Below are 21,505 nucleotides of genomic sequence, written 5' to 3'. Positions count from 1 at the left end.
CTCTGAGCGCCGACTCGACCTTGACTCCTCTCGGGGGTAAATCCAACACTCACAGGCGTCGGCGATTATCCGCTCCACAAATCACAGTACCAAAGCAAATATATATTCCAGCCGCACAGGGCTAAGCAGTCGTCGGGTAGGTAATCCAGTGTACATGTCCATTCGGTCCTCGCCTAGATCTCCTCGGATGAAAGCGCCATGTGGTCGGCCCAGCCTGGATAAGAATCTAGCTAACACGAGGAAGCGTTGGAGATGCTGGTCACTTTAGAACTCTAACCGCACGATGCACCATACACAATAGACTATTATTAACTTAATAGAAATACGTCGCACTCGACGGTACAGTGCCAAACTCTGACAATTCAGTTATTAATTCGCACGTCGTATCGTGGGTGAGGCTTCACTTAGTGGGTAATAAACTAGGTTAACTAACTTCTGTATCCACCTGCGCTATATTTATATGCACGGTGAACAAATAGTGCCACTCTCATTTCTGTCGCCGTATCCCTGGGCAGGGCCGGGGCTAGTACAGACATGTCTTGTCGGTAACTTTGAACTTGGCTCCGGGGGCTGGTCCCCTGGCGCCTGGTCCGTTGTCCAATAGGAGAATGAGATATTATGGGCTATAGTAGGCTAAAGGGATATTCCGTGTATATGTACAAGGAATATACAAGGGATATCAAACGATATACAAATACTATTCAATATATATCAATAAATAAATATATATACTCGGTTTAATCTGATCCTTCGTAACAGCCGCCCCCTAATTAGTCCCACCTAATTAGCTAAGCAGAGACAGATTAACCGCACTGTCCACTACTCAATGTCTGCTGTGAGGGTCAGTCAATTCACAAAGTCATGGGGTCATGGTCGTCATCGATGGTATCGGGGAGCCTTGGCAGTTCTATTAGCCTCGCCACGGGTCGGGTGTACTGTAGGTCCGCCCTTGGACGAGCACTTCAGCTGCTCGGACCTTTCCGTCGGCACCGGTGATCACTTTGCTTACGCGGCCAGCCGGCCACATAGCTCGGGGTAGTGACTGGTCGATAATCATGACGACTGTTCCTTCTGTCAAATTGTCTCTCTCTTTTACCCATTTCTGGCGGGTCTGTAGAGACGGTAGGTAGTGGAGTAGGAAGCTGTTCCAAAACTTGTCAGCCAATACTTGACTGTACCTCCACATTCTTCGGCCATTCGCTTCTTCAGGCCTGTACATTGTCTGGGGTAGCGCGGGGTCCAGCCGCCCCATCAAGAGTGTGTTGGGGGTGACTGGGTCGACATCTGCTACATCACTTGAGACGTAACCGAGGGGCTTTGAGTTCAATACTCCCTCGATCTCCGTGAGGACTGTCATTAAGACTTCTTCCGCCACGGTCTGGGCCCCAAGCACGGCGTACAGGGCTGTCTTTATGGAACGTACTTCTCGTTCCCAAGTTCCACCGAAGTGAGGTGCGTTCGGGGGATTAAACTGGAAGTCAATCTGGGATGGAGCGAGGTGGGTCTTAAGTTCTGGGCCCATAGCTTGGAAGCTCTCTCTCAGCTCTCTTTCTCCGCCTTTGAAGTTTGTCCCGTGATCAGACAACAATATAGACGGTTTGCCTTTCCGTGATGTGAATCTTCGGAAGGCCATAAGGAATGAGTCTGTGCTCATGGTTGGAAGGAGTTCGATATGTATCGCTCTGGTGGTCATGCATTTGAATACAATACCCCACCGCTTCTCGGTTCCTCTTCCTTTCTTTATATACAGCGGGCCGAAACAGTCCATACCGGTGGAGTGAAAAGGCTTGTCGCCGAGTCGGAGGCGACAGGGAGGTAGGTCAGCCATCCGGGGTATACTGGGCTGTGCTCGCCACTTACGACAGTCTAGACAGGTTCGCTGGAAGCGCCGCACTGCTTCTCTCCCTTGCAGTATCCAATAACGACGTCTGATCTCCGCGAAGACTCTCTCTGCCCCTGCGTGGTGCACATCCTCGTCGTATTTCTTTATGATCAGCTCTGTGACCTTGTGTTGGCTGTTCAAGACTATCGGGTACTTGACGTCATCCGGTAAGTCTGGGGCTCTCCGCAGACGACCACCCACTCTGATGAGACTATGGGCGTCGCTCTCGGGTGCTAGGTGGAGCAGTCTGCTGTCTGATGGGACGGGCTTTGCTCCCTGTAGACAGTCCAGCTCGTCGGGGAACGAGTCTCTCTGGGCTCGTTGTAGTAGAAGAAGTTCTGCTTCTTCGTAGTCAGCTGCTGAAATGTCAGTAGTGGGCTGAACCTCTGGGTGGTGCCACAGAAATGTCTTTAGCTGCGCACTCTCTAGGGTGAGGCAATCGTCTATGTCGGGGTCTGTGGAGACGAGTGTGTTCAATCCACAGAACATAGATTTCTTGTTTTCGGCCTCCTCTTTACTCGCCTCCCGTGGGGTGGGTGTAGGCCACTCTTCTTCCGGGAGCTTGAGAAACTCTGGTCCGTCACTGTAGAGGTTGTGACGGGTGAGGTCATCCAGGGACATTCCCCGGGTGATGACGTCAGCTGGGTTGTGTTTTGTGTCCACATACCTCCAGCTCGCTACTTCTGTTAACTCTTGAATCTCTGTGACTCTGACTCCCACGAAGACCTTGTATCTGCACGAATCAGACCGGATCCATGTGAGTACTGTCGTGGAGTCTGACCACAAGATTGTTCTTTGCACCGGAATGGTGAGTTCACGTTGGATTAACGTGGCGAGCTGCGCTCCTGCTAGGGCTGCGCAGAGCTCTAGACGCGGGATAGATTGTTGCTTTCGTGGGGCTATTCTTGAGCGAGCCAGGATGAAAGCAGTATGTATTTCTCCTCCCTCCTCTTGGGCACGCAAGTAGGCCACCGAACCGTAGGCTACTTCGGAGGCGTCGCTGAAGACGTGCAGATCCATCTTGCATGTCTCTGGCCTCACTGTGGGTGGGAAGTAGCTGCGGCGTATGGTAACACCTGGGAGTGAGCGGAGTTCCGTCTCCCACTCTCTCCATGTGGATGCAAGGTGTTCGGGTATGGGGTCGTCCCAGCCCTGGTCCTTGTCCCATAGTGCTCTTACAATCATCTTTGCCCTGGTGGTGTAAGGTAGAATACATCCCAACGGGTCATATTGTCTGGCGAGTGTTCTGTATACACTCCGTCTGGTGGTCGGTAGTGCCGTCGACCTTCCCTGCTCCTTGGTCAGGGGTTTGTGTCTATAATGGAGCGAGTCTGTTTTGAAGCGCCAGACTAGTCCTAGTGTCATTTCTTGGGCTTCTCCTGGGATGGTCGCCATCCAGGTCTCGCTGCTCGCTGCCTTGTCCTCGGGGGAGAGGCTGCGCAATACTTGCGGGTCGCTGCTGGCCCACTGCCTGAGATCAAAGCCGCCTTTGATCAGGGAGGCGCGGAGCTTGAGTAGAAGAGCCTCGGCTTCTTCTGGCGTCGAGACGCTTTGCAAACAGTTGTCCACGTAGAAACTATTTCCTACACTTTGTCGGACCTCTTCATCTGCTGCTGGGTCCTCTGCGACGTGTTTTTGCAGTGCAAACGTAGCACAGCATGGGCTGCATGTGGTTCCGAAAGGGAGGACTTCCCATTGATAGATGGCTGGTTGCTCATCCCCGATCCTCTCTCTCCATAGGAACCGCAGCAGGGGCTTGTCCTCCTCCACTAGTCTCACCTGCAGGAACATCCCTTTGATGTCGCCGCTGATGGCCACCTGGTCCTGGCGGAAACGTAGTAACACGCCTAGTAGAGAGGGGCCGAGTGTTGGGCCGGGCAAGAGCTCTTTATTCAGATTTTGTGATCCGATCTGGTAGCTGCAGTTGAACACAATACGATCCTTGCCGTTGTGGGGGACTTTGTGGTGCGGCACGTACCATGATTCGGTCGTCTGATCGGCCTCTTTAATGTCAATTTTCTATATGTGTCCCGCTGTGATTAGCTTGTTAATCTCAGCGCGGTACACAGTCTCTTGAGCGGGGTCTCTGGCTAGGCGCCGCTCTGTGTTCAATAGATACCGCTCCGTCGCTTCTTTTGTGGCGTGAAAGGTAGGCATACCCTCTCGCCTCAGGAGTGGAGTTGCGTATCTCATCACTCCGTTGACGTTGACTCTCTTTGTCCCTTGCTCGAGGAGGGCTATAGCGTAAATGTCTTCCTTGGAACGAATGTCTTTCTTTTCGTTCTTAAAGGGCATTGTCTCTAGTGTCCATAGCCTCTCGACGTGCTGTAGGAGAGTGGTGTCTTCTTCTGTCACTCTGGAGTGGAGGCAGTTAGTGGCTGCTGTTCGGTTAAGAGACTTAGCGAGGGGGCCTTGTAATGTCCATCCTAGGCGGGTCTCGACTGCTGCAGGACAGCCTCTGGGTCCTGTGTGGACCCGGTCTATCGGGACTATGAGGTCTGCATGGTCGGAGCCTATCAGCAGGGTCGGGGTGGCACCGTCTATGAGCGGGATAGGTAGTTGGCGCAAGTGCACATATTTATCCATCAGCTTGGCGATGGGGTAGGTGTACTGTGATAGGCCTATTTCTTGGCTGGTGAAAGCATTAGTAATCCTATACCGTCTCTCTGGCTGCCCGCTTGCTGCGATAGTGAAGGAGACATTCTCGCCCTTTATCGTCTTTAGATCTCTTCTTATTGTCCGAATCGTCATCTGGTTTTCGCTCCCCCGCAGCCCCAGCTGGGCCGCAGCGGACGCGAGGAGAAGGGTCTTCTCTGACCCGTCGTCAAGGACGGCGTAAGTGTCCATGACCTTATCTTGGTAACTCAGTGTTACGCGGACCACCTTTAAGAGCACCTGGGCGCCCCCGCTGCTAGCGGGGTCAATGTACATAACACTTGCCTTTGTGCTGCTTGAGGGTGCAGGCTTTCTTCTGTTACTGTCGTGTAGGACATCTAGGTGGGCTCCGTCACACCGACTACACCTCTTCTTTAAGCGGCAATCGGCTGCCATGTGACTGCGCGCACATCGGTAACAGCGTCGGTTGGACTTTATCCATTGACTCACTTCTTCAGCGGTCATCTTCTTGAACATGTCACATTGTGACAACCAGTGTTCCTTTTCGCAGTACGGGCACACCATCTTCCACTTCTCTTTCATCGAGGGGGTACTGTGGTTCTTGCTGCTCGGTACTGATTCTGATTGGTGCATGACAGTCACCAATCTTCGGCCATCGTTTGCTCTCCTAGGTCCCTCTCTGGAGCTTGGTGTGCTCCGCACGAATGTATCCAATCGTAGGCTGCTGACTTCTCTCGCCAGGAAGTCGGCTAGGTCTAGGAGGGATGGCTCGGGACCGTTAGGATCACGGTGGTCTCTTTGCCGCCTGAAGCGCTCTTGTCGGGCGGGCGGCAGCTTCTCTAAAATCCTCTCGACATTAGAGTTTGCGTATAGTTCGTGCATACCCTTTTCTCGTTGCGCCCCCAGCATCCCTACCAGGGATTGTACTTTGATAGACAGGTCGTCTAGTGAGCGATTGTCTGTTGCTGGGGGTAGGCGGTCAATATGCCTTATCTCTTGTATTACGTAATCCCATATGCGTCCATATCTTTGGTCGAGCGCTGCTAGAGCCGCTGTGTATGGGGTAGTAGAGGTGGCATAGGCCAGCGCTATGTTGTGCGCTCGGGGCACCTTGAGGTGCTTCAATAGGATAGCATACTTGTGGCGTTCATCAGCTACGTCAACCATCATTGTCTCTAAGCACATCCGTAACTCCGTGTACTGTGCTCGGTTCTCATGGGTGAAGTCTGGAAACGTCGGTGTGCCAATGTATGACGCCGTAGATGGCTGGCACATCGGTGAGCGTTGGAAGAGAGGCCTCCTAGGCGAGTCTCCTCTTACGCCTCTCGGTGGGCTGGTACCAGCAGGGTACCATGGCCCGCGTATCCAGGTGCTATTCCTCGGGACTGGTCGTGCGTCATGCTCACCTGTGAATAGAGTCGGGGGTCTGTAGCGCAGAGCCGCGGGGGTAGAGCCTGGGCTGTACTGGACCTCCTGGTCCTGTGGAGTACTGTGCTGCTGTCGGGCTTGACTCTCCTCCTCTCCCTCTTCTTCTTCTGTCAGGTCATCTAGATCCTGTAGTCGTCTATTTAGCCTCTCCGCGGTGTACACCATTCCTTCCTTGTAGCTGGGTCTCACTGGGACCGGTCGGGGAAGGGGTTCGGAGGGGGGTATAGGCTCTCTCTGGTGGTCGAGTTCAGGGTCGCTTGATCGGTTAGGGGAGGGTGCCCTTGACCCGTGTCTTGACGAGGCCCTGGAACCCCGTGCGGAGGGAGGGGGTGTTGCCTTGGCGATCAGCTGCTCCATTAGCTGCGCTTGTATTCTGTCGCGCTCTGCTTCTCTTTGGGCACCGGCAGCGGCACGCTGGGTGTCGGCCCGGTCTCTTGCCATATTCTCTTCCGTCTGAAGGCGTCTAATCTCTAGACGTATACGATCTTCGTCGTTCCGTTGCTGCGCTTGAATGCGTTCTCTTTCCATGGAAGAATGTTCGCGCTCACTAAGCGTCTGTGCTTGGAGTCGATCGCGCTCTGTTGAGGCTGCTAGGCTGGCGAGGAACGCCTGTGCCAGCATCTTGTCCGCCTCGCTGGGGGAAGACGCTGGTTGAGGTGATCCGCTCCTGGCAGTACTCGTTGGAGATGCGTTCTCCTGCGGGGAGTCCTGGAGCTCTATCTCCGCGGCGCTCTCCTCATCTTGTACCGTGCAGAGTTCCATCTCTGGAGGGTTGTCTTCCTCCCGGAGCTCTCCGGGGACTACTTCTTTGGTCTTGGCGGGGGGTAAAGTCGTGTCGGTTCCCTCCTGGTCCCCACCGTGAGCTTGGTCAGTTACATTAGAACCCACTAGGGCCTCTGTGGTCGGGGTATCCTGGTTGATAGGGTCGGACATACTTTTACTTTCTACTTTTACCGCGTTTACCGTCTGTAGAAGGCTAGGTAGTATACTGGCAGCGTAATCCTCTAAGTACTGAGGTGGCTGCCGTCTACGCTGCGGGCGATCTACTTTAGGAGGACCGTTTTGTGGAGTGTTCATCATAGGCCATTTCAATATTAATACCACTATATTAATATTACACTAGTTACCCTCCGGCTCGAAGGACCAATTGTAACTGAGGGGTACAATTCCCTGACTGTATTGATAAGTATGGTATCATTAAACCACTACCGCTTTATGTACTTTAACTACTGGCCATACAGTACACAATATATGAATATGATGAACACTTCCCACAATGAAATCGGTTCCAGTCAAAGGTATTAATCAAGTATTTAATGGAGCAAAAGGTACATATGATACTTATATTACATTTGATTGCACTTGTAAGGCAAATGAGTATTCGTAGGCAAATCAACACTGAATGTCCATTCTCTGGTTACGCAGGAGGCAAGTATACAACCTGGCTCTTAGGGAATTATATCTATGGTACACTTAATGATATAGCGGGATATACTGGAAGGGGTCCTCCCGGTTGTAAGCCGGCAGGGGGGGTAGGAGAGCTGTCGGTAGTAGAACGTCTGGTCAACGATATCTAGGGAGACTTCGAGTACAGAAGACAGTGCGATAGACTCTTGATCCGCAGACGAATACAGCTTGGTTCTCTTGTAGGCTGTAGCTCCACAGTGAAGAAGAAAACTAGGCGGCCTCAGGCTCTCTGAGCGCCGACTCGACCTTGACTCCTCTCGGGGGTAAATCCAACACTCACAGGCGTCGGCGATTATCAGCTCCACAAATCACAGTACTAAAGCAAATATATATTCCAGCCGCACAGGGCTAAGCAGTCGTCGGGTAGGTAATCCAGTGTACATGTCCATTCGGTCCTCGCCTAGATCTCCTCGGATGAAAGCGCCATGTGGTCGGCCCAGCCTGGATAAGAATCTAGCTAACACGAGGAAGCGTTGGAGATGCTGGTCACTTTAGAACTCTAACCGCACGATGCACCATACACAATAGACTATTATTAACTTAATAGAAATACGTCGCACTCGACGGTACAGTGCCAAACTCTGACAATTCTGTTATTAATTCGCACGTGGTCTCAATGCTATTCTGGGGCCAAACAGGCCATACTTCACCGCACGTCGTATCGTGGGTGAGGCTTCACTTAGTGGGTAATAAACTAGGTTAACTAACTTCTGTATCCACCTGCGCTATATTTATATGCACGGTGAACAAATAGTGCCACTCTCATTTCTGTCGCTGTATCCCTGGGCAGGGCCGGGGCTAGTACAGACATGTCTTGTCGGTAACTTTGAACTTGGCTCCGGGGGCTGGTCCCCTGGCGCCTGGTCCGTTGTCCAATAGGAGAATGAGATATTATGGGCTATAGTAGGCTAAAGGGATATTCCGTGTATATGTACAAGGAATATACAAGGGATATCAAACGATATACAAATACTATTCAATATATATCAATAAATAAATATATATACTCGGTTTAATCTGATCCTTCGTAACAATTATTATTATTATTATTATTATTATTATTATTATTATTATTATTATTATTATTATTATTATTATTATTATTATTATTATTATTATTATTATTATTATTATTATTATTATTATTATTATTTGTATTTTATTTTTTTATTATTTTTTAAACAAACATATAAACAAACATGACAACACACGATAAGATATACAAGCATTAATTGTCAGGGCACATCCAATGAGATCACATTTTAGTTAGTTGTCTTATATAAGATATACCCCTAATACCTGTTATCTAAAAAACCTACACACATATGCTCCAGCTCGAACCCCCCCCTCCCGGACCCCACCTTGAGAAGTACCTCCACTATCCCTCGCACCTAACCAGACACTACCATTATAAGCTAGTGAAGTGGATTCCCAAGCTGTTTCGGTTCTGCTCTGCTTCAGAACCGGGTTGCCTTAGTACTCTGCGTTGTGATTAAATATCTTTAAAGCTGGGATCACTTCTCTTCAAACTGACTGAGCAGGCGTGCAGGCAAAAGGAATTAAGGAGGAAAATAGTATAACAGTTGTTTAATTAAAGTTTAAGAGTGTATACAAATTACAATAAGAAGATGCTATGGTTGTTGATCACAAACACTATGCCGTAAGATGATACAACCAGCCTAATATTACAGTATAAAGAATGATAATTGATAAGTTGTTGCTGGTCTTTGTGTTGTCCTGGCTGACAAAACAAAGCAGTTGGTTTTCCCTCCAAAAAGTCCTTTTGTTCTCGTTCTGCCTTGGCCTCCTTGGGGTTGATGGTGGAGATGGTGAGAGAGGTCTTGTCCTTGTGGGTTTGGTTGTGGTTCAGAGTGTTCTGTTGTTTTCTGCCTCCTTCTCCCACCATTACACACCATTCTTATAGCCCAGGCCGAGTGTCTCTGAGTTGATGACATCATCACATTCCTGCCCCAATCACAAACCGGCTAAGCTGGTATTTGAAAATAGGGGTTTGGCTTATAGGCCAAACCCTCTTCACAGTTACCCAGAGAATATCTAACCTATAATATCTAACCTATAATTTTACTTAAACACATTACTTGACTTGTTAATACTTTGATGAACCTCAAAATATATTGATTACCTAAACACAGCTTTATTACTAAGTCTGTTTGACTTTCAGAACATATATCTTAACAAATCTAATCATTCTGTTAGCTTAATAGAATACCTTTCAATACCATATAGAACATTGAATCTAAATGAAAATAGCACAGACACATTAACTAATTGTAGACATTTTAGTATGACCAAACCTAATTATATTTTAACTTACTTATTCAATTTACTATTTTAACAATATACCAGGAAATAGTTAGTTTGGAGATCTTCTGTGTGAGTGTGTGTGTGTGTGTGTGAATGTGTGGGTGTGTGTGTGTGTGTGTGTGTGTGAATGTGTGTGAGTGTGTGTGTGTGTGTCTCTGTGTGTGTCTCTGTGTGTGTGAGTGTGTGTGTGTGGATGTGTATTCGAAAATGTGTGTGTGTGAGTATGTGTGTGGGTCTGTCTGTGTCCCCAGGCCGTAAGCAGCTGATAACACTTCACTGTGTGTGTGACAGGAAACTTCAGCGAGATAACATGTCTACATGACCTTTTGGTCTTTGTTTGATCTATCCCCTAAAGGGAAGTAATCTTACCCCAGCTGCCACTATGCCATTGTCACCCCAGGAGGGCATTTGCACAATCAGTTTATGTAACCCCACACACACAAATCTATGAATTATTGTTTTGAGGCCTAAATATTTCCACACATTAGTTAATCATGAGTCTATGTTTGGGAATTTACTACACTAGCTTTTATTCTCTCCACCACTTCTAACCACATTGACATTTTGGATTCATTGAGACCCAGAATTCTTGCTGTAGATATTTCATGGTAAATTACATCGAGATATGTAAGAAACCAAACTTTACGGCAAATTTTTTCCGGTTGAAACCAGCGTGATGCGATCAGCTTTTTAGCTACTGTGATACCCGATAAAACCAATCTCTTTAGCTGTGGATTCACTGCAAACTCAAAAACATCATTCAATAGTAATACCGAGGGGTGTACAGGTATATTCCAAGATACGAGTTTTGATATTTGTTGGGTCACATCTTTCCAGAATGCCTAAACTGGTGAGCAGTCCCAATACATGTGCATAAATGTCCCTTCGTCCCCATTTGTACATTGGGAGCATTTGGAGTCTTGTTTAAGCCCCATTCGGCACAGTCTTATAGGAGTCAAGTATGTCCTGTGAATATAGTTAAGATTGATTTGTTGATGATCCGGGTTCCTTGATGTAAGTCGGACATTTGCCCAGGCTCCTTGCCAATCAAAGTCATTTTCCAAGTCTGGTATATCCCTCCTCCAGACAGAGTCTAGTTGGAGGGTTTCATACGAGGACGTTAGTAATTGATGATAAAATTCTGAAACAAAACCTCTCGATGTCTCTCTTTCGTAGAAGAATTTGTGGTATCTGTGGTGTTCAATTGGTCTGTCTAATGGAACACCGTGAGACTTCAAACATAGCTGTAACTGTTTGTAAAAAAGCCATGTGGACTTGGTGAGATTAAATTTTTTGTGTATTTCTTTATCACTACAAAAACCCTGTTTGTGTCGGTTCCCTCCTGGTCCCCACCGTGAGCTTGGTCAGTTACATTAGAACCCACTAGGGCCTCTGTGGTCGGGGTATCCTGGTTGATAGGGTCGGACATACTTTTACTTTCTACTTTTACCGCGTTTACCGTCTGTAGAAGGCTAGGTAGTATACTGGCAGCGTAATCCTCTAAGTACTGAGGTGGCTGCCGTCTACGCTGCGGGCGATCTACTTTAGGAGGACCGTTTTGTGGAGTGTTCATCATAGGCCATTTCAATATTAATACCACTATATTAATATTACACTAGTTACCCTCCGGCTCGAAGGACCAATTGTAACTGAGGGGTACAATTCCCTGACTGTATTGATAAGTATGGTATCATTAAACCACTACCGCTTTATGTACTTTAACTACTGGCCATACAGTACACAATATATGAATATGATGAACACTTCCCACAATGAAATCGGTTCCAGTCAAAGGTATTAATCAAGTATTTAATGGAGCAAAAGGTACATATGATACTTATATTACATTTGATTGCACTTGTAAGGCAAATGAGTATTCGTAGGCAAATCAACACTGAATGTCCATTCTCTGGTTACGCAGGAGGCAAGTATACAACCTGGCTCTTAGGGAATTATATCTATGGTACACTTAATGATATAGCGGGATATACTGGAAGGGGTCCTCCCGGTTGTAAGCCGGCAGGGGGGGTAGGAGAGCTGTCGGTAGTAGAACGTCTGGTCAACGATATCTAGGGAGACTTCGAGTACAGAAGACAGTGCGATAGACTCTTGATCCGCAGACGAATACAGCTTGGTTCTCTTGTAGGCTGTAGCTCCACAGTGAAGAAGAAAACTAGGCGGCCTCAGGCTCTCTGAGCGCCGACTCGACCTTGACTCCTCTCGGGGGTAAATCCAACACTCACAGGCGTCGGCGATTATCCGCTCCACAAATCACAGTACCAAAGCAAATATATATTCCAGCCGCACAGGGCTAAGCAGTCGTCGGGTAGGTAATCCAGTGTACATGTCCATTCGGTCCTCGCCTAGATCTCCTCGGATGAAAGCGCCATGTGGTCGGCCCAGCCTGGATAAGAATCTAGCTAACACGAGGAAGCGTTGGAGATGCTGGTCACTTTAGAACTCTAACCGCACGATGCACCATACACAATAGACTATTATTAACTTAATAGAAATACGTCGCACTCGACGGTACAGTGCCAAACTCTGACAATTCAGTTATTAATTCGCACGCGGTCTCAATGCTATTCTGGGGCCAAACAGGCCATACTTCACCGCACGTCGTATCGTGGGTGAGGCTTCACTTAGTGGGTAATAAACTAGGTTAACTAACTTCTGTATCCACCTGCGCTATATTTATATGCACGGTGAACAAATAGTGCCACTCTCATTTCTGTCGCTGTATCCCTGGGCAGGGCCGGGGCTAGTACAGACATGTCTTGTCGGTAACTTTGAACTTGGCTCCGGGGGCTGGTCCCCTGGCGCCTGGTCCGTTGTCCAATAGGAGAATGAGATATTATGGGCTATAGTAGGCTAAAGGGATATTCCGTGTATATGTACAAGGAATATACAAGGGATATCAAACGATATACAAATACTATTCAATATATATCAATAAATAAATATATATACTCGGTTTAATCTGATCCTTCGTAACAATTATTATTATTATTATTATTATTATTATTATTATTATTATTATTATTATTATTATTATTATTATTATTATTATTATTATTATTATTATTATTATTATTATTATTATTATTATTATTATTATTATTATTATTATTATTATTATTATTATTATTTGTATTTTATTTTTTTATTATTTTTTAAACAAACATATAAACAAACATGACAACACACGATAAGATATACAAGCATTAATTGTCAGGGCACATCCAATGAGATCACATTTTAGTTAGTTGTCTTATATAAGATATACCCCTAATACCTGTTATCTAAAAAACCTACACACATATGCTCCAGCTCGAACCCCCCCCTCCCGGACCCCACCTTGAGAAGTACCTCCACTATCCCTCGCACCTAACCAGACACTACCATTATAAGCTAGCTTTTATTCTCTCCACCACTTCTAACCACATTGACATTTTGGATTCATTGAGACCCAGAATTCTTGCTGTAGATATTTCATGGTAAATTACATCGAGATATGTAAGAAACCAAACTTTACGGCAAATTTTTTCCGGTTGAAACCAGCGTGATGCGATCAGCTTTTTAGCTACTGTGATACCCGATAAAACCAATCTCTTTAGCTGTGGATTCACTGCAAACTCAAAAACATCATTCAATAGTAATACCGAGGGGTGTACAGGTATATTCCAAGATACGAGTTTTGATATTTGTTGGGTCACATCTTTCCAGAATGCCTAAACTGGTGAGCAGTCCCAATACATGTGCATAAATGTCCCTTCGTCCCCATTTGTACATTGGGAGCATTTGGAGTCTTGTTTAAGCCCCATTCGGCACAGTCTTATAGGAGTCAAGTATGTCCTGTGAATATAGTTAAGATTGATTTGTTGATGATCCGGGTTCCTTGATGTAAGTCGGACATTTGCCCAGGCTCCTTGCCAATCAAAGTCATTTTCCAAGTCTGGTATATCCCTCCTCCAGACAGAGTCTAGTTGGAGGGTTTCATACGAGGACGTTAGTAATTGATGATAAAATTCTGAAACAAAACCTCTCGATGTCTCTCTTTCGTAGAAGAATTTGTGGTATCTGTGGTGTTCAATTGGTCTGTCTAATGGAACACCGTGAGACTTCAAACATAGCTGTAACTGTTTGTAAAAAAGCCATGTGGACTTGGTGAGATTAAATTTTTTGTGTATTTCTTTATCACTACAAAAACCCTGTTTGTGTCGGTTCCCTCCTGGTCCCCACCGTGAGCTTGGTCAGTTACATTAGAACCCACTAGGGCCTCTGTGGTCGGGGTATCCTGGTTGATAGGGTCGGACATACTTTTACTTTCTACTTTTACCGCGTTTACCGTCTGTAGAAGGCTAGGTAGTATACTGGCAGCGTAATCCTCTAAGTACTGAGGTGGCTGCCGTCTACGCTGCGGGCGATCTACTTTAGGAGGACCGTTTTGTGGAGTGTTCATCATAGGCCATTTCAATATTAATACCACTATATTAATATTACACTAGTTACCCTCCGGCTCGAAGGACCAATTGTAACTGAGGGGTACAATTCCCTGACTGTATTGATAAGTATGGTATCATTAAACCACTACCGCTTTATGTACTTTAACTACTGGCCATACAGTACACAATATATGAATATGATGAACACTTCCCACAATGAAATCGGTTCCAGTCAAAGGTATTAATCAAGTATTTAATGGAGCAAAAGGTACATATGATACTTATATTACATTTGATTGCACTTGTAAGGCAAATGAGTATTCGTAGGCAAATCAACACTGAATGTCCATTCTCTGGTTACGCAGGAGGCAAGTATACAACCTGGCTCTTAGGGAATTATATCTATGGTACACTTAATGATATAGCGGGATATACTGGAAGGGGTCCTCCCGGTTGTAAGCCGGCAGGGGGGGTAGGAGAGCTGTCGGTAGTAGAACGTCTGGTCAACGATATCTAGGGAGACTTCGAGTACAGAAGACAGTGCGATAGACTCTTGATCCGCAGACGAATACAGCTTGGTTCTCTTGTAGGCTGTAGCTCCACAGTGAAGAAGAAAACTAGGCGGCCTCAGGCTCTCTGAGCGCCGACTCGACCTTGACTCCTCTCGGGGGTAAATCCAACACTCACAGGCGTCGGCGATTATCCGCTCCACAAATCACAGTACCAAAGCAAATATATATTCCAGCCGCACAGGGCTAAGCAGTCGTCGGGTAGGTAATCCAGTGTACATGTCCATTCGGTCCTCGCCTAGATCTCCTCGGATGAAAGCGCCATGTGGTCGGCCCAGCCTGGATAAGAATCTAGCTAACACGAGGAAGCGTTGGAGATGCTGGTCACTTTAGAACTCTAACCGCACGATGCACCATACACAATAGACTATTATTAACTTAATAGAAATACGTCGCACTCGACGGTACAGTGCCAAACTCTGACAATTCAGTTATTAATTCGCACGCGGTCTCAATGCTATTCTGGGGCCAAACAGGCCATACTTCACCGCACGTCGTATCGTGGGTGAGGCTTCACTTAGTGGGTAATAAACTAGGTTAACTAACTTCTGTATCCACCTGCGCTATATTTATATGCACGGTGAACAAATAGTGCCACTCTCATTTCTGTCGCCGTATCCCTGGGCAGGGCCGGGGCTAGTACAGACATGTCTTGTCGGTAACTTTGAACTTGGCTCCGGGGGCTGGTCCCCTGGCGCCTGGTCCGTTGTCCAATAGGAGAATGAGATATTATGGGCTATAGTAGGCTAAAGGGATATTCCGTGTATATGTACAAGGAATATACAAGGGATATCAAACGATATACAAATACTATTCAATATATATCAATAAATAAATATATATACTCGGTTTAATCTGATCCTTCGTAACAATTATTATTATTATTATTATTATTATTATTATTATTATTATTATTATTATTATTATTATTATTATTATTATTATTATTATTATTATTATTATTATTATTATTATTATTATTATTATTATTATTATTATTATTATTATTATTATTATTATTATTATTATTATTATTATTATTATTATTATTATTATTATTATTATTATTATTATTATTATTATTATTTGTATTTTATTTTTTTATTATTTTTTAAACAAACATATAAACAAACATGACAACACACGATAAGATATACAAGCATTAATTGTCAGGGCACATCCAATGAGATCACATTTTAGTTAGTTGTCTTATATAAGATATACCCCTAATACCTGTTATCTAAAAAACCTACACACATATGCTCCAGCTCGAACCCCCCCCTCCCGGACCCCACCTTGAGAAGTACCTCCACTATCCCTCGCACCTAACCAGACACTACCATTATAAGCTAGCTTTTATTCTCTCCACCACTTCTAACCACATTGACATTTTGGATTCATTGAGACCCAGAATTCTTGCTGTAGATATTTCATGGTAAATTACATCGAGATATGTAAGAAACCAAACTTTACGGCAAATTTTTTCCGGTTGAAACCAGCGTGATGCGATCAGCTTTTTAGCTACTGTGATACCCGATAAAACCAATCTCTTTAGCTGTGGATTCACTGCAAACTCAAAAACATCATTCAATAGTAATACCGAGGGGTGTACAGGTATATTCCAAGATACGAGTTTTGATATTTGTTGGGTCACATCTTTCCAGAATGCCTAAACTGGTGAGCAGTCCCAATACATGTGCATAAATGTCCCTTCGTCCCCATTTGTACATTGGGAGCATTTGGAGTCTTGTTTAAGCCCCATTCGGCACAGTCTTATAGGAGTCAAGTATGTCCTGTGAATATAGTTAAGATTGATTTGTTGATGATCCGGGTTCCTTGATGTAAGTCGGACATTTGCCCAGGCTCCTTGCCAATCAAAGTCATTTTCCAAGTCTGGTATATCCCTCCTCCAGACAGAGTCTAGTTGGAGGGTTTCATACGAGGACGTTAGTAATTGATGATAAAATTCTGAAACAAAACCTCTCGATGTCTCTCTTTCGTAGAAGAATTTGTGGTATCTGTGGTGTTCAATTGGTCTGTCTAATGGAACACCGTGAGACTTCAAACATAGCTGTAACTGTTTGTAAAAAAGCCATGTGGACTTGGTGAGATTAAATTTTTTGCGTATTTCTTTATCACTACAAAAACCCTGTTTGTTAAAAACATCCCCTAATGTGTGTATGCCTTGCTCTTCCCATATAGGGAATCTTATAGGTCGTTTTCCAATTAAGAGTGCATTGTTATTGAATAAGGGAGTATGATTGTGCCATTTTTGTGGGTTAGGATTATTTTTTTGTGATTCACGCCATATCCGGATCGCATGAGTAATTATGGGGCCACATTTTCGTTCACAGTGCTTGATTGGTAGTTTAGTGTATGCTATGTCCTTCAGTCTATGTGGGGCTACTATGTTTTCTTCTAATTTTCTCCAGGATACTAATGCTTGGGGGTCAAACCATGTTGTCAATGGACTTAATGTGTACGCCTTAAAATATAGGAAAGAATCTGGAAATGCCATGCCACCATCTGCTTTATTTCTCTGTGCGGTGGATCTTTTTATACGTGGTGGTTTGTTATTCCAAATAAATTTGTATGTGGAGGAGTGTAATCTTTTCCAGTAACCCTCTGGAGGGGGTAACGGTAGCATTGAACTGAAGAAGTTGATTCTAGGTAGTACATCCATCTTAACTATTGATATCCGTGCTTGTACTGTGTTTTTAAGTTTTGCCCATCTATCAAGGTCGTCTTTGATTTTGTTTTGGATTTTTGTGTAGTTGTGCTTCACCGTTTGTCTTATGGTGGGGAATATTTCCACTCCCAAGCATCTGAAATGTTTTACCATCGGTATCTCTCCTGGGAGGGTTGTATCTTTTTTTGCAGGGGTGTTAAGTGGAAGGAAAGCCGACTTCGGCCAATTTATCTTAAATCCCGATAAATCACCAAAGTCCTCAATCAACTTGAGCAGATGAGGCAATGTGGTGTTGGGGTTTTGCATGAACAATATTACATCGTCCGCATATAAACAAATTTTTTGTTGTGTGCCCTTGATTACGATTGGTTCTATGGATTGGGATTGTCTTATATATTGTGCTAAAGGCTCTAATGATAGATTGAACAGTCCGGGACTAAGAGGACAACCCTGTCTGGCAGAGCGTGATACCGGAAAGATTTTGGAGATGATTGTGCCTGTTGTAATCATGGCCGATGGGTCTTTGTATAATACTTTAATCATATCGATGAATCCTTTTCCTAACCCCATCCTTTCTAGTACTGCCCATAGATACGACCATTCCAGCCTGTCAAAGGCTTTCATAGCATCCAGGGACAGCATCGCCTTAGGTATGGTGTCCTCCTTGTCGGCATCAAGTACGTGCAGTATTCGTCTTATGTTTTCAGTGATCAGGCGGCCTCCTATGAAGCCTGTTTGGTCCGGGTGAACTAAAGACGTCATATGCTTTTGTAATCTGATGGCTAATACCTTAGAGTACAGTTTGATATCGGTTCCGAGGAGGCTTAAAGGTCTATAACTACCGCACTCGTTGGGGTCTTTGTCTTTTTTAAGGAGGATTGTTATGAGTGCAATATTGTCATTCTTATGGAAGTTCCCCTCCTTGACTGAGTATAAGATCATATTTAGTAATAAGGGGCCAATTATGTCCCAACAAGAAAGGTACATTTCTGATGGGAAACCGTCTATTCCAGGAGCCTTACCACTTTGCATTGCGGTTATGGCCTTCTTGAGTTCCTCTAGTGTGATCGGTGTTTCTAACTGTTTAGCGTCATCCTCTGAAAGTTTAGGGAGAATAATTTGATTAAGAAATGTGTCCATTTTGTTTTGATCGAAGGTCGTTTCTGATTTATATAAGTCGGAGTAGAATTCTTTGAATGTATCGTTTATTTTTACAGGATCTGTTACAAGTATTTGTTGTGCTCTAATGGTAGTTATATCTGCAAATTTTGCATTAAATCTTAATCGCATGGCTAATAGGTGGCTGGGTTTGGAACCATGGGAGTACTGCTGTTGTCTTGTGCTGCGTATTTGTATTTCCGATTGTTGTCTGTATATGGCATTGATCTCTATTTTTAGTACGTTAACTTGATTCTCTAGTCGAGTTGAGTTGTTGTATTTTAGAGAATTAAATAACGTTGAGTAAAGCGTTTCCAGCTCAGCCAGTTTTGTGCATTGATTCTTGCGCATTTTGGAGGAAAAGCTATCCGTGAAATCTTTGATCATTCCCTTTACCGACATCCATATTATTCTGGGGTCTTGCACCGAGTTTGCATTCTCCCGTTGGAATACTATAAGAGCTTCTTTGAGTTGTGTAATTAATTCCTTGTTATTAAGCAGCAACGAGTTAAATCGCCATCTTGGGGCTCGGGAGGATAGTATACCAAATGTACCTTTAAGGAGTAAATAACAGTGATCTGATAGTGCGTTGGGTATCATTTCCACTTCATAATTATCAAATAGTCTCTGTGATGCAAAGACATAATCTATTCTGGATAGTGTATTATGTCTCGCAGATCGACAAGAGTACTTTCGGGTCGTGGGATTAAGTAACCGCCATAAGTCATTTACACCTGTAATCTTCGACCAATCCTTTAATGCCTTCGATGAATTCTATTATTATTATTATTATCATTATCATTATCATTATCATTATTATTATTATTATCATTATCATTATCATTATCATTATCATTATCATTATCATTATTATTATTATTATTATTATTATTATTATTATTATTATTATTATTATTATTATTATTATTATTATTATTATTATTATTATTATTATTATTATTATTATTATTATTATTATTATTATTATTATTATTATTATTATTATTATTATTATTATTATTATTATTATTATTATTATTATTATTATTATTATCATTTAATTGTTCTTGTATAAAACTGTGGATTGTTTGTTTCTTTGTGGTATAAATTATAATTTTGTGTAAATTAGGTTGTACGCCGACCATCAAGTAAATACTTGTTTAGTTTAGGAATAAGGGGCAGGTAACTATAAGATTTATTCTTCTTCCTGCTCCTTTTGTCCATGGTATGATATTTATGATTTTGTATGAAGAACTCCGATTGTATTGTTTCCATGTGGCAAATAAAACTCTGAATCTGAAATCTGAATTAACACATTGAGTGCCAACGACGAGAAATCTCATTATTTAATCGCTATTTCTTTTATTAGCGATATCCATTCATTTTTCATCCATCCAGCCTCACATTATCATTGGGACTGTCTATGAGCTCAAAAAGGGCAAATGCCGCGCCCTATTGTCTCCCGGATGGTATTGCACCCATTGGAATGGACTCAATGAAAATGCATGTGAAAAGAAAACTCAGGATTTTATTTCTCAGGCATGTAACCGGAGACTATTGCATTCATTGGGGCAACCGAAAGCAGCGTGGATTATCTGTTTTGAGGTTTAACGTTGGATCAATAAACGCGATCGATATTTGGAATGGCGATCAGGAATTGGAATAATCTTTTTGCAGAACATCTGATCTGAGGTAAGGAATCTATTTTACCAGTTTTGGGGTAATCAGATGTTTTTTTTCACATATTTCACAACATGTCCCGTATGTGTGTGTGTGTGTATGACGTTAGCGCTGACTAGGTCATAGATAATCGATTTTTCAGCCCGCTTCTCTAGCGTGCATAAGTACACATATACTATCGATAATCTAGCGTTTATTTGAAAACTATTCATAAATCAGCCGGAAAATGACAACGTGTTGTGTGTATTCCAATAAAGGGCGATTCCTGCGGAATCTTTTTTTTTCTAGACATTTCCAAAACTATACTCGTATTCAAAACGGTATAAAACGGAAATGTACTGATGAAAAAACAATCCGTTTCGTACATGTTGACTGCAAGCAAGTCATTGATAAGCGACGGGCGTATTAGACACATAGCCCACCCCATGCTGGCAATCAAAGTGTTAACTGTTTCTATTAATTTTTTATTTTTTTTTCAATCAATCAAACATGGTAGTAACATGTACTGTAGTAACATGGCTGCAGACCAGGCCGGCTGTACTCACGGGGACCTTGGAGGTCCTCAGGAAGTCCAGCAGGGCCTCCAGGGAGCCCAGGGTGGAGGCCTGCACGTAGACCCCCTTCTCCTCCAGCTTGATGGAGCTCAGGGTCTGTTTCAGCTCCCGGATCAACTCGTCCTGCAGGGAGAACACACCGTGTTACTGTGGGGGGGGGGGTCTCTCTCTCTCTCTCTCTCTCTCTCTCTCTCTCTCTCTCTCTCTCTCTCTCTCTCTCTCTCTCTCTCTCTCTCTCTCTCTCTCTCTCTCTCTCTCTCTCTCTCTCTCACTTTGTGTGTGTGTGTATTCTGTGTGTGTGTGTACTCTCTGTGTGCTCTGTGTGTGTGTACTCTGTGTGTACTCTGTGTGTCTACTTTCTGTGTGTACTCTCTGTGTGTGTATGTACTCTGTGTGTGTGTGTGTGTACTCTTTGTGTGTATGTGTGTGTGTGTGTGTGTGTGTGTGTGTGTGTGTGTGTGTGTGTGTGTGTGTGTGTGTGTGTGTGTGTGTGTGTGTGTGTGTGAGTGTGTGTGTGTGTGTGTGTGTGTGTGTGTGTCTCTTACCCGTAGCACTGGCACCTCGTCCTCCTTGTGAGCCACCAGCAGGGGGAGCCCTGCCAGGGTTTTCTCCAGGTCTTTACCCAGAATCTTCACTCCCTGAGCTGTGCAGACCTCCTTGTGCTTCTCATACGGGGTCTAGACACACAGACA

General features: G+C 44.3%; 1 protein-coding gene across 1 annotated transcript in view; it reads right to left on the bottom strand.

Moving 5' to 3' along the window:
- LOC311245281 (eukaryotic translation initiation factor 5B-like) overlaps positions 1–21,505 on the bottom strand; it is a gene marked incomplete at both ends in the record, with an annotated part of 69,136 nt that overhangs the window by 13,502 nt on the left and 34,129 nt on the right. The window contains 2 exon segments of the mRNA XM_084335117.1: positions 20,805–20,936; positions 21,359–21,490. Coding sequence (XP_084191243.1) covers positions 20,805–20,936; positions 21,359–21,490 — 264 coding nt within the window.

The sequence above is a fragment of the Notolepis coatsorum genome (genome assembly GCF_963971535.1).
Source record: "Notolepis coatsorum genome assembly, chromosome: 18".
Taxonomy (NCBI): Eukaryota; Metazoa; Chordata; class Actinopteri; order Aulopiformes; family Paralepididae; genus Notolepis; species Notolepis coatsorum.
This window is presented reverse-complemented; position numbering and strand designations above follow the sequence as displayed.